General features: G+C 26.8%; 1 protein-coding gene across 1 annotated transcript in view; it reads left to right on the forward strand.

Moving 5' to 3' along the window:
• The window catches only part of LOC107446303 (fat-like cadherin-related tumor suppressor homolog), a 432,818-nt gene that overhangs the window by 398,905 nt on the left and 19,852 nt on the right, over positions 1 to 14,061 (forward strand). The window contains exons 21-28 of the mRNA XM_071177570.1: positions 1,461 to 1,605; positions 3,465 to 4,525; positions 5,395 to 5,548; positions 7,700 to 7,939; positions 9,404 to 9,790; positions 10,802 to 11,016; positions 11,122 to 11,259; positions 12,613 to 12,756. Of these exons, the coding sequence (XP_071033671.1) occupies positions 1,461 to 1,605; positions 3,465 to 4,525; positions 5,395 to 5,548; positions 7,700 to 7,939; positions 9,404 to 9,790; positions 10,802 to 11,016; positions 11,122 to 11,259; positions 12,613 to 12,756 (2,484 nt within the window). The remainder of the gene's footprint in view (positions 1 to 1,460; positions 1,606 to 3,464; positions 4,526 to 5,394; positions 5,549 to 7,699; positions 7,940 to 9,403; positions 9,791 to 10,801; positions 11,017 to 11,121; positions 11,260 to 12,612; positions 12,757 to 14,061) is intronic.

Consider the following 14,061-nt stretch of genomic DNA (forward strand, 5'->3'; position numbering starts at 1 on the left):
AATTAAAATTAAATGTCATATTGCAATTATTACTGTCTAAGATTTGCGCAGTTGAAATTCTTATCTATTACTTATGTTTTGAATATTAAGCAAATTAATAAGTGTATGATGGGAAGCAGTAATTTAAACTATATTATTTGAAATTATATTAGTATAAAGAATATTTAAACTATTGTTGAGAGATTTATTCTTATTTATTACTTGCGTTTTGAAAATTAATTAATCTGTACATGATGTAATACTGAGGCTCAAACATCATTATTTGGTCATAAATTGTCAACTATATTAGTATTTCAACTGTTATTGAGAGAATTGTTGCATCTCATATTTTTGTATCATTTTCATATGATGCATGAAAAAAGAATTTTTTTATTTGTTCTGCAAAATTCTGTACATAACATGCATCTATATATGTACTTTACTTGTAAAACATATATTTTCCAGATTATAAAATTGATATTTGAAAGAACCAATATCTCAGTTATTTTTAAAATATAATTCAAGAGTGGCTTTAATCTTAAAAAATACCTTAGACATGGTTTAATATTTTATTAATAAAATTTTTATTTTTAATTTTGTTGCTGTTATTAACCAGCCATGTCCGATTAATCTTCTCTGTTGTTTCCTTTTTTGTTTATTGCATGTGATGTTTGAAAAATTGCATTTATTATCTTTATAAGTTTTCCTCTCCTTTGATTTATTCTATGTACTTAGGCATTTTGTTTGTTTAAGAAAAATTATAGATGAGATTACAAAATTGTTAGTTTCATATTCACCTTAAAGTTTTAAAGTATCATTTCGCATAACCTATCCCTGAAATGTCGCAGACATTTACGTGACCTCAATAATATTCCAAGTCATCATGAGTCTCTTTGTATATTGTGCCAAAATAAAATAAAAGTTTTTTTTTTCTTTGAGCAGTGTCCAAATTTTGCTCATCATAAAATAAATGCCTACTTTAATGATATTGTTAGAAAAAAACACACAAATAAAATGTTTCAGGCAATATTAAGTGTTGTATGGTGCTGCCAATCATTTTTGTAAGTTTGAAATTAATTTGATATTATACTAAAGTTGGAATGTTAATTTTAAATCTTTATAGAATACTTGCATTATTATGAAATTCAAATTAAAGTTGATGAATTTTTTTCTCATTTGGTTTGATAATGTATTCAAATGCATTAAATTTACATAAGGAAATTGATGAGTTTGAAAATAGTTTTATCATATAGAAATCAAAAACTATTCTAATGAACATGCTTTCTGCAACACTAATAAATATAATATTAATTTTGTTCAAATATTACTTAAATAACATTTAATATAATTTTACATTATATTGCATACCCTTTTATCAGTAAAATTTAAATATAAATTATTGAGTGTTTTTAAATATATGTAGTAACAAATTATTTCTATTCTTAAACCTCTTCCTTAATGTAATTGTATTTTTTCTTTAGATTCATGCTACTGATAATGACGAAAGTTTTTCCGCAGCTATTGATTACTCTTTATATAAATCTAATAATAGTGTCATATCTGAATTATTTGGAATTACTCATGATACTGGAGAAGTTTACATCAGAAAGGCGGCAACTGGGCATGGTAATTAAAATTACTTATTGTTCAACAAGTTGTGAGAGTTTATAGAAAATATGTTGTTTTAGTGATTATGATTGTATAATAAATTCATTTACATTTTTCAGCCATAGTGCTTGTTTACTTTAAGCTTTAACTACACTAACCAAGTGATGGATTTGTAATTGTTTTCAAAATAGCTAATTATAACTAAAATCATGATCATACTTAATTTTTGGGTAATCATTCATTTTTTTTTAATGTGTGCCATATTTCTGAAAATTGTGTATAACAGCTATGTAATTTCTATAAATAGTGGGAATTTTGTTTGCCGTAATTTTTATATCCTTAAAGATGAACTCATACCTGCCAACTTTTAATCCCTTCCGTTATCATTTTTCCCAGTGGTATTAAAATGGAATTAAAACTTCAATTTTTAGCAAACAAATGCGTTGTATTTGAGAAAACTTAAGATGACAACCATGATAGTAATGCATATTAATATATGTGCTTAATTTTTGTAAGAATAGTGGTAATCAAAATCATTTAAAAATTTAGTTTATAAAAGAAAAAATAGTATTTGTTTACTACCACTTTAAATATGAAAATAAAATCTTCCGGAAAAACCGGAAGAGTTGGCAGGTATGTGAACTCGTTTATAAAATCAGCACCAAATGTAGTTATACTTTCTTTTACTCATTATTTTTTCTATGCATGATTGTTAATTTATAATGTTAATGATCTTATGTAGTTCTCAGACAAATTTAATTCTTGTATAACCAAAGTTGCCAACAATTATGATTTATCCGCAATTGTTACAACTTCATACTCAAGATTAAGGTCTTGCAGTTGAGTGATAAATTTTGCAGATTTTGAGAATTTAGTTTATAGTCTGTTTTAAAAAAAAAAGTTTTTTTTTTCTTAACTGTCTAAAGTTAGGAAATTTTGTTGTTTGCAACTAATTTACTATAATTTTTCCTACTCAAGCAATTTTATAAACAACGTAAATTATTTGATAAAAACAAGAAATTTTTAAAAAAAATCCCATATTTTCCCATTTGACTAGCTATTTTAAAACTTATTCCTAATAATCCTTATTGCTCCCTATAGAAAAGCAAAATGAATGTTAACTGAAATCAAAAATACTGTAACCCAAAAATTTTTAGTGGTTCAAATGAAAATCGCTAAAATGGGGCTAGTTCTAACTCTACCAAAAACTATTAACATTAATTCCAAGTAACCAATTTAATTTTATCATGTTATAATGAAATATAAAGTATTAATGTTGTATAATTTTTAATTTAATGCTTTTATCTAAATATTTTTTTTCATTTTATAATGAATTTATTCATAATTTTATTAATATTTTGTATCTATATAGAATTCAGTGCATATACACCTTAAAATTGCACTAATTTGAATTCCATAAATGATAACTGTATTTTTCTATGTTATTGTACTTCTAATTACTATATATTTACTGATAGGAAGTTTATTGATAATTAGTTTGGAAAGTTGGTACCTCTGTAGTTCTTACAACCAAGTCAGTTTATCAGAATATATTATTTTACATAATAATGTAATTTCAGACAGTGAGCTATTATTTTCTTTCAATGTGCCTTTTGTTGATTATTTATCTACCCTGGCCCCTTATAAACTATTGAAATCAACACTCTGAACTATCAATGACGTCATAAACTATTCTACACTATTACACTTCAATAATTTTTATTGCCATTTTAACATTAAATGTGTGTAGTTGTTTACTATTATGAGGATTCTATTTGCTTTTGTGGATTAACGTTATAACAGAGTTTTACTGCACTATAATTCTAATGTAAGCAAAATTTGAAATTTCTACTTTCTAATTATTTATTTTCTTACAGAAAACTATGGTTATCAATTTTTTGTTTTGGCAAAGGACCATGGTGTTCCATCTTTGGAAACAGTTGTTCCAGTTAGTGCTATATTTATTGATGCCAAGGAAGACTATCCTAAATTTGAGCATAAAAAGTATGATCTTTTTATTTCTGAAACTGCACCCATAGGAACTGTAATATCATATGTGAATGCCAGCTGTTCAAGACCGCTAACTTTCTCTTTCACGCCAGCAGCAAAAGGCTCTAATACTGAACAGTATATGTCCAAATTCAGCATCGATGCACAAGGCAGTATTATGTTATTATCTGAACTTGATAGAGAAGTCCAATCTGTTTACAACTTGAATGTCAGAGCATCCACCGCTGATTTGCCCACTAGAATTTCCTGTGTTGATGTCACAATTATAGTTATAGATGCTAATGACAATGATCCTAAATTTGATTCTGATTTATACAGTGCATCGATTGCCGAAAATATTGAGCCTGGTGCCACAATCTTGCGAGTTGTGGCTACTGATGCTGATGCAAGCAATAACGGCTTGTTAAAATATCATTTTGGCCCTGATGCTGGCAATGTAGCTAATATTTTCCAATTAGATCGAATCACGGGTTGGCTGACTACGATGATTACATTAGACAGAGAAGATACTTCTTTTTACAATTTTTCTGTTATAGCATTTGACCAAGGTGAACCTCGTCGCATGGCAACTGCTGTTATTAATATAAAACTCAGAGATTACAATGATAATCCACCTGTATTTCAATCACAACACTACAATGGTAATGCTTATGAAGATGCCAATCTTGGCTTTGTTGTTGTGAATTTCAAGATAGAGGATAAAGATGAAATTAAGAATGATGTTGAGTTTTATATTATTGATGGGGATCTTCAAGGTCAATTTCAAGTTATATCGCCAGGAAAATTAGTTGTTAAAAAGCCTTTAGACAGAGAAGTAATTTCAGATTATCAGCTTACTGTTCTTGTTACTGATGGAAAATTTATATCCAAGACTTGGGTTACTATATTTGTCCTTGATGTCAATGACAATCCTCCTGTTTGCTTGAAGGTAATTTTTTAGAGCATATTAAGTCTTTGAAAATATCTAATATTATTTGTATTTATATTTATCATATTGAAACTGTGCTTCTTTATATATCCATAATCGCAATGTGATCATTTTGAATGCTATGTAAGAATTATAAAAATGCCAAATATTTTATCATATTAGTTGTAAGAAGAATTGTTACTCAAGTTAAATTATGATAATTATAATTAATTTATAGTTTTTTTTAGTAATATTTGACTGGAATGTGTATTATTATAATCAAAAGTCGCTTTATGAAAGTCTTTTTATAAAGCTGATTAAAAAATATTCACGCTTCATTCTCTTAGAAAAATTATGGTAACTGTTTATAAGAACTAAAGTATATTCATATATCTTCATTTATTTTTACCAGTAAACATTTGAAATTAACTATCACATAGTTAGTGTTTATGCATATTTTTCCCCTTTCAACTTTACATTTGTTTTGACTATTTTAATTATTAATCTTATGATTCTGAATTCATTTCAAAAATGGAAGGCTTGTCCTTTTGTACTATTCATGCTATGAGTGAATCGATAATTTTTGCTCCAAGAGTTTAAAGATCTACTAGTAGAAAGAGAAATGATTAACTATCCTTACATTCAAAATCTTACACTCTCATTTTTTGCACATTGAATACATTTAAGTACTTTGTGCCTACTCTTGTCTGTATTTTACCTTAAAATCAATTAACATTTTTGCAGAACATAAAATTAACTTTATGTTGTAAATTTTAATTTTAAAACTTACTTTTTTTCCATTTTCTTTATCCATAAATGTTAAGAATCAAATTTTACTTAATTTGCTTGTACTTATATCAATTAAATGTATTTTATTTTCTTTATTCTAGACCAAATATACAGAAATGGTTTCTGAAAACATCCCTATAGACACTTTTATTTTAACTGTAGAAGCCACTGATGTTGATAGCTATAACAATTCTCGGTTATATTTCTATTTAACTGGTGATGGACATGAAGATTTTTCTGTCGATCCAATCACAGGTATATTTTCTCATAACTATTTTTTCCTCATTTTAATTACAGCAATAAGTTCACAGGGCTGATTGTGCTCCGGAAAAAATCTGGATTTCCGGAATTTTCGCTAACAGTGATCCGGAAGTTTCCGGCGATCGAAGGTCCAGATGTTTCAAAAATCATTGATCACAAAAGTTTCCGGAAATCAAATTTTCAAAGGTGGAACTTAAAAACACAGTTTATTTTATTTGTTTGTAAGGGAGAGCCAGAGAGATACTTTATAAGCTTATATTCATGATTTATCAGTAAATAGTTGTTATAATCATAAACTCAGGAGAGACATATTTGTAAATTTTAATTACTTCTCCAGGTATATTTTAACTAAGAAATATTGAGAAAAAGGAAAAAAATCCTTGTTTAAATTTTTTCTAATTTTGCAATTAAAACTGTTTTTTTTTTTTTTTTTTTTTTTTTTTTTTTTTTTTTTTTTTTTTNCGAGAAATTTTCCGGAATTTTGACTTGGGCTCACAATCACCCCTGAGTTCAAAAAAATTTTGTTTTATTTAAGAAAACTTTACCATTATTGAAGAATTCCCTGAACTTGATTGAGTTTGTTATCCAAATGTTTTTTTTTAACCCTAGAAATATCAAGCTGACAAGCAGTGTTTCACCCTTGAGTAATCTTGAGAAAAATGGGTTTCTTTTCTGAAAAAAATACTTTCTAGGTTATTGTTGATAACCAAAATAAATGTATCATTTTTATAATCAATCATAAACTTATTTTATTACTCTTATCTTTTAAAAAAAATTTATTTTCATCTGTAATATTTCTTTTAACTTATTAAATGTTAATTAGGCTTCTATACTTGCAATTATTTGAAGCCATGCAATAATAATTGGTTTTATCAATTTATACCAATAATTATACCAATTTATACCAAGTTTTAATTTCTTTTTAAATATAACATCTTTTTTCTTCCTCATTCAAAGTTGTTATAATACAAAAGATATCAGAAATTTAAGACATCCAAAATATTCCCTTACCTTTAGCACTTCATATTTGTATACTGCTGCTTTTTGACACTAAAATACCATGTGTCGATTCAGTCCTAGGCTGTTGGGGGTCTATTTTGAGAAATTTTCAGCAGATCAATGGTAAGTGTGTCAGTCTTTAAAGAGTTTTTGTAAGCTGTCTTCTGTCGATTGTGACAGCAGAAGCCTCTCTCACAGGAAGATCACTGGTAGAATAAGGCAAAAATGTTATAATCTGGTACATATTCGGGAATACTTCTTCACTGTTAAACTTTTCCAGCATCTGAGTCTATTTAATGAAGCAAACATAAGCTTGACTTTTGCCCAACTTTCTACGATCTTTCAACAATACAATTTTCTTTCAAGGTAATATCCACTTGTTCATTAAAGATATATGGGTTTAATTATGTGTAGAGTTTCTTTATCTACTCCATCTCAAATTCAAGAATATTTTCTTTGGTAGGCCAGCCGAAAGCATGTAAAACACGCAAAGATGTAATGTACATCATAGCATAACATACATTGTAGTCATTCTCTGATGCAGATCTTTGCTTAATCTCCCTCTTAAAGTCTGAAACTATTGCTTCTCATTTTAATACTATTTGTCAACGTAAAACACACATAACAAGAAAAAATAGTTTGATTTGAAACATATTTTATAATACAAAACTGACTTGCTAACACTAAATATTTGGTTGCCAATGATAAGCTGGTGAGTGAAAATTGCAAGCCTTGTCATGCCGCAATTCTGTGATGTTTTAACAGCATGTTTTAGCAATATTGTCACAGCTATGCACTAGCCATCTTTACTTCCCTAACACGCTGTTGCCCATCAATGTGAAGTTGGATAGGCTTCGAGCCATCACCAGAAATTAAACTCTGATGCTACACAATGGCTGTTCAGTGGTTTTTTGCTGTGCAGTTTTTATTACATACAAATATTTTTATTTTGAGGTGCAGGAAGTCTAAGAAGGTTATGGCATTTTTGAAATTAAATTTAGTCAATATGTTTGTTGATTTTAGTGGCATGTTGTTTTTATTCTGTTGTGTATATTCATTTGGGAGCTAGCACAATCAGCTAATTTTAAAATGACGTAATTTAGAATTAATGAAATATCATTCAATGTTGGTTTTGTATTTAAACAGGTCAATTAAAAACTGCTCAACCAATCGATCGAGAAAAGAAGTCTCGTTATCTTTTGGAAGCTCATGTTCAAGATCAAGGTCATCCTGAATGGGAATGCATGAGCACATTAGAAGTGCTCTTAAGTGATACCAATGATAATGCACCTGTCTTTGCTCAAGAATTATACTCTGTAAATATCCCTGAAGATTCAGAAGTTGGAACTTTGATAACCAAAGTACATGCTAGTGATAGAGACATTGGTAATATTTGCTATGCTGACTTTTGCTTTTTCTATGCTATTATTGTTCTATTAATTAATTAAATTAATTATTATTGTTCAATGAGAATGTAGTTTAGTAACTATGTTCTAATATCAAAAATAATTTCTACTGACTGTTGTGGTAATTCTGCATACAGTAACACAAAGACCACAATAACACAATTATTCCCACTCTTAAAATTTATTTAATTAGGAGTGGTGCAATATAGATTAAATATTTTGAGTATAAATTATACATTATTCAACGAAACATTAAATTCAAATTGTACTACTCTTTTATCAAGCTTGAGAAAAAACAAATTAAAAGTGAAATTAAAATGTTAGTAGCTAGTAAGATGCTAAATAAGGTCCAATTTAACTCAGGATAAAGACTAGATATCTTAACCTTCATATTGGAATAGAAATTCGTTGCTTAACATCAATTATTCTCTTAAAATAAAATCCAATTTAACACAAGGTAAAATTTAGTTTTCATAACTTTTATATTGAAATAGAAATTTTTCTACCCCTCACAATAAGTGACAATAAAATCTTCAGAAATTAAAATTCTCACAGATTAATTTGGTAACACTTAATTTAATCAACTTCAAATTGATTCTGTATCAGGTAATCTAGTCATCTAACACATATGTTTTGTTATACCATACTGCAAAAATCACTTTTATAATTTTATTTTACTTTAAGTGATTAAAATATTTTACTTTCAATGAAAATAATTGCTTTGATAGTTAGTAATAATTGCTAAATAGGAAAAAGCTTAAAATAAGGTTATCTATACATTAATTGAAAGATGAAAATGTGTTAAAGTTTGTAAAAAAAAATTAAAAAAAAAAACCTTGCCTTAATATTAATAAGTCTAATTGAGAATTAATCTGTGTTGAAAGAATTGTATTACTTGATTTGATTATATGGGAAAAAATTTGTTTCTAGAAATCAATTTATGCAAAATGCTATTATACTAACCTAATATGCATATAAAAGCATATGTACTTATTTTATTTATTCTTTTGTGATATGTTAACAGTTTTAATTAGATTTTCTTATCTTATTTGCTCCAAATCGAAAATATTTTAAAGATTTTAGTTTATCACGTATCTCTAACTTTGGCTTATTATTTTACTCAGTAGACATTTTTGTAAGCCAATTTTCTTTTTTTGGGGGGGGGGGATATTTTTTATAATTGTAGCTGCCAAACAAAATATTATAAAATAATTTATTCTAACATAAGAAAATATAACATTAAATAAATATCTTGCCAAATCAATTAAACAGTAAATAGTACAAAATAAAATAATAATTATTGCATTGTAACAAATATAATATTCATTGTTTTAATAAAACCGTTTTCAAAGTATGTAAATATTTTTATTTGATAATATGTCTAAATAATATTTTGTCTTTAATATTAAAATTATTTTTTAAAATTTTATTTACACTTTTTTAGGTATTAATCGTTTAATAAGTTACTACTTGGTTGATTCTGCCCATAGCCATTTCAGCATTGATGAAACTACGGGTATTGTTAGTTTAAATAAACCTGTTGATAGAGAAGAAACAGCCATGTATAATTTGACCGTACAAGCCAGTGATCATGGAATACCCCGACTTTCAACCCTCTGTACTCTCCTAGTGTTACTACAAGACGTGAATGATAATCCTCCTGAATTCACATCTAAATATTATTTTACTACAGTCTCTGAAACAGCTGCTGTTGGAACCGAAATACTGAAAGTAACTGCAACAAGCAGAGACAGTGGTGTGAATGCTGAAATAGCTTACAGTCTTATTCAGTCTCCAAAGTCAGAAGTATTTTCCATTCATCCCAAACAAGGTTTGATAATTTAATTAACTAAAGTTTAAAATAAGGAGAATTTTCCTTACAAAAAATTAATAGAAATATGTTTGAAATTTTAAAAGCCTTTTTTTTTATGGAAACACAATTTGATCCGATAAATAAAGCAAAATAAGTTATGCGTAATTTAACTTTTTTTAAATACTGTAACTTATATATATAGAATAGAAAATTAATATTTTATTTAATCTTATATCTTTAAATGCAATGCATCCAAAACTAAAGATAACATCTGTTATCAACTTGATCTAAATCATCTCTTTTTTTTATATTTCTATTAAGAGAAATATAAGTTAATATTTTGAATAATTTATATTTTAATGTAATCCATTTCTGAATTTGCTCGTTTTACGAAATATTGTTTACAACTTTTTTCTTAAATTGAGTGACTTATTGATATATTTAAGAGTATGGGATGATTTTTTTTAGAAATACTGTGAAAAGTTTATGAAAAACTAAATTTTAACCTCAAAATATAAAAAATCATTATTTTAACTCTCTAAAACATTCCACTTTGTTATTTCTGTATAGCATAAACTTTATTCATATGAATAACAACTAATTTTGTGATCAGAATTTCCATAGTTTTCATTTATATTCCTCATAAATTATCTGTCTCTTAAATATATATATATATATATTTAATGATATTTGTATATTGATTTCATGACATAGGATACATCAGTTAATGTTTCAAAACCCAATTAAATTGATTATTGAATCTAGCTCTGAACATTAATCAGTGTATAAATTAAGGTAAAAATATACCTACTATCTTAATAGAAATTTAAATATATTTTCAATTTCCGTAACTGGAGCTATAAACTGAATTATTTTTCACTTAATAAACTGGATTTCTTATATTCTTCTATTGTTGGCTCAAGTTATGTTTTATCAACTGGGAAACTGAACTTAGATTAATGAACAAATTTAAAACAAAAAAAGCTTTATAGTATTTTAATTTTTTTTTAAATAAATGCATTTTTGCAGGTACTATAACAGTAGCTTCAAAACTGGATTACGAGACTGCTCCAAGATATTATATTTTAGTAAAAGCTGTTGATGGGGGAACTCCACCTTTATCTACTGAAGTTGGGGTTAATATAACAGTTAGTGATGCCAATGATAATGCACCATTATTCTCACAACAATCTTACAGCACTGTAATCAGGGAAGATGCTCTAGTTGCTGATAAAATAATTCAGGTATTTACTCTTGAAAAGCGTGCACATTATGTGTCATAGTTGTGTATATTAATCCAATGTATTTAGAATGTGATGATTGAGTCTATGAATAATTTATTTTTTCAGGTTATTGCATCTGATAGTGATAGTCCACCAAATGCCAGACTGAGATACACAATTTGTGGAGGCGATAGATATGGACAATATTTAATTGACAAGGATATGGGATACATATCTTTGGCTTCTGATCTTGATAGAGAAAAAGTAATTATAGATTTTTTAGTTTCTTAATTATCTAATTATTGAATCACTTCATTCTTCAGTACCACAGTCTGTTGCAGGCCCAAATGTCTAAGTCAGTTTTCTCCAATGGGTTATTTCGATTAATTATTTCATTTCCATAGAACATACTGTTTTCAATATTTACTTTATTTCTTCTGAATTAATTTGTTAATTCCAATGAGAAGACACTTACATTTTCACGCAGTATTGATATAAAAATGCGCAATTTATAATAGTACAATTAGTTGTAGCTGATGCAATGTTAATTGTCTTTGATATTAGATCAACAATAGAAAGTTTTATGGATTTTTCTATCATGTAACATATAAGTGTGGTAGTTTTGCTCAGAAGTTCTCTTGACTTTTGAACTGGAAAAATATTATACAACTATATAGGTAAACATAAAAATATTTATTATAGATTGAAAAAATAGACAATTACTGCCAGTATTTTTTTTTTTAATTCTTAGTGCATTTAGAATTACTAAAAACCCTGAAAAAACATTTTATTTCTTCTCTTAGAGTGCTAATTATTTTGTTATCTTTAATCGAAAAATATTTACTTTTGATTTTATCAGAAACTGAAAATCACATGATTATTCATGAACTGCTAACAACACCTGTGCCCTTAGCCATGTGCTGTTTATTCATAACTGTTGTGCTTTGAAAGCCATTACATCCTAGCTTTAGTTTGAATTTTTGTAAATAAATCCAACTATTTTAGATAGTAAATAAATATGTCGGAACAAAAATATGTATTATATATGCCTTAATCTAACTGATTGAAAATGTGAGCGAATATTTTTAATATAACAATATTTTAGATTGTAAATAAATATGTCAGAACAAAAATATGTATTATATATGCCTTAATCTAACTGATTGAAAATGTGAACAAATATTTTTAATATAACGAATTTTTATAATACTAACTTTCAATGGTTCAATGATAAAGTTTTTTAGCTCTGAACATATATAATTTTTTAACTCTGTAAAAAAAATTTAATAATGAATTATGGATTCCTGATTTTTTATTTATATTTTTATTTTTTTGTGGAAGAAAAAAAAAACAGAATTTTGGATTTAGGTGACGATTTCTACTAAGTCAGGACTGCAAATATAAAATTTTAAAGAATGCTGTAATTGTCCATAGTTCATTTATTGGCAAAACAAAACTTTTCAATAAGCATCATTTGTTTAAATTAAAATCTTGTCATGGTGAACTACTACTAATATCATTTTAATATGTCTTTCTATAGTTTTAGATTTTTATTTAGCATTCTCAATATTTTAAATTTTGTTTCAAGTTTTAAACTTGATTTATTGTGACCATTAGGTGTCTAATTATGTTTTGGAAATCTGTGCTGAGGACAGTGGTCTTCCAAGACTTTCCAGCTCTTGTTTTGTCAATATTGAAGTGTCAGACATAAATGATAATCCACCCCTATTTTCTGAAGATAACTACACAGCTATAGTTCAAGTAAGACATTGTTTTGGAAACATTTACATTTTTATAATTACTACTTCCAACAACACTTATTCCACTTAATGTAACCTCAGAAAATACATATATTTGAGTTTGAGAATGTTGCATGTTTAGAATGATCATGTAAATAGGCATGAAATTATGTATTTGTGAGTAAAGTTCTTTTCAAATTTTTGCATGATAAATTGTTATACCCTACCATATTTTCATTGTTATTAATCCTTAATAATTCTTAAATATTTAAACTCATAAAACTTAATAGAGTGTGCGATCAAATAAACAAAATGAAGGAAATTTGTGTAAATGTTTGCCATAAGTTATTTATGTCAGAAAATTTTGCAATATTTTACTATGTTCATAAGTATTTTATTTAAAAATGGATTCAAAAAATCAATATTTTTACTTTATATTCAGTTCTCAGTTTTTAAAACTTTAAAAAACTCTTCGTTAGTGTAAAGTATGATCATAGTTTAAAATAAAAATGAAAACGAGAAATTTAAATTAAAACTTTTATTTTCCTCTTTAGTTAAGACTTGTGATTTATTTTTATTTCTGTCATAAAAAAAATCAATATCTGTTGTACATCTATATTGAATCACATTGAATATAAACGAGCATCGCAAGGGTCCCATTTTTGAGGTGTATGATTAAAACACAGTCTCAATAGTTTTCTAAATTTCATTCATGACAAAAACAATTTTCTGCAAAAATATTCGTTATTTTTTATCTCTGTCTTGTTTTTAACACTGATAAATTTAAATAGATTATGATTCATGAAAACCTTTATTTGTCTGAAATATTGAGAGGGGGGCTTGGAAGAGATTTCTAATTATGGAGGAAGACATTGTCCCCTCTCACCTACGACACCCATGACTGTATAATAGAGATATTTCAAATTTATTTGTTGTTGTATATGTATGCTAATAACATAATTCATATTTTTTCCTTAAATTATACAATAGCGTAAATTAATGCAAAGCTGTCAATCAGTAAAAATATGTGAACATTTTTCTTAGAACATGTATACAAATTCCCTAGAATGATTGCAAATTGTGTCTTAAATTTAAATTTATAACTTTTAGAAAAAGATAGGAAACAAAATCCATTGCATGCTCATTGAAAATAACTTGTAAGAAGTTATTTACTATCTCAAGTTACCGCAAAGTCTGAATATGTTCTGCGAGTATTTAACTTTATGTGCAACACAGGTACAAATAATTTTAGTCTATTAGGTTTTAAAAAAAAGTACGTGAAGTAAATAGAAAGTGAACAATTTACTACAGATTATTTAGTTAGTTT

The sequence above is a fragment of the Parasteatoda tepidariorum genome, chromosome 2 (genome assembly GCF_043381705.1).
Source record: "Parasteatoda tepidariorum isolate YZ-2023 chromosome 2, CAS_Ptep_4.0, whole genome shotgun sequence".
In the NCBI taxonomy this organism is placed as follows: Eukaryota; Metazoa; Arthropoda; class Arachnida; order Araneae; family Theridiidae; genus Parasteatoda; species Parasteatoda tepidariorum.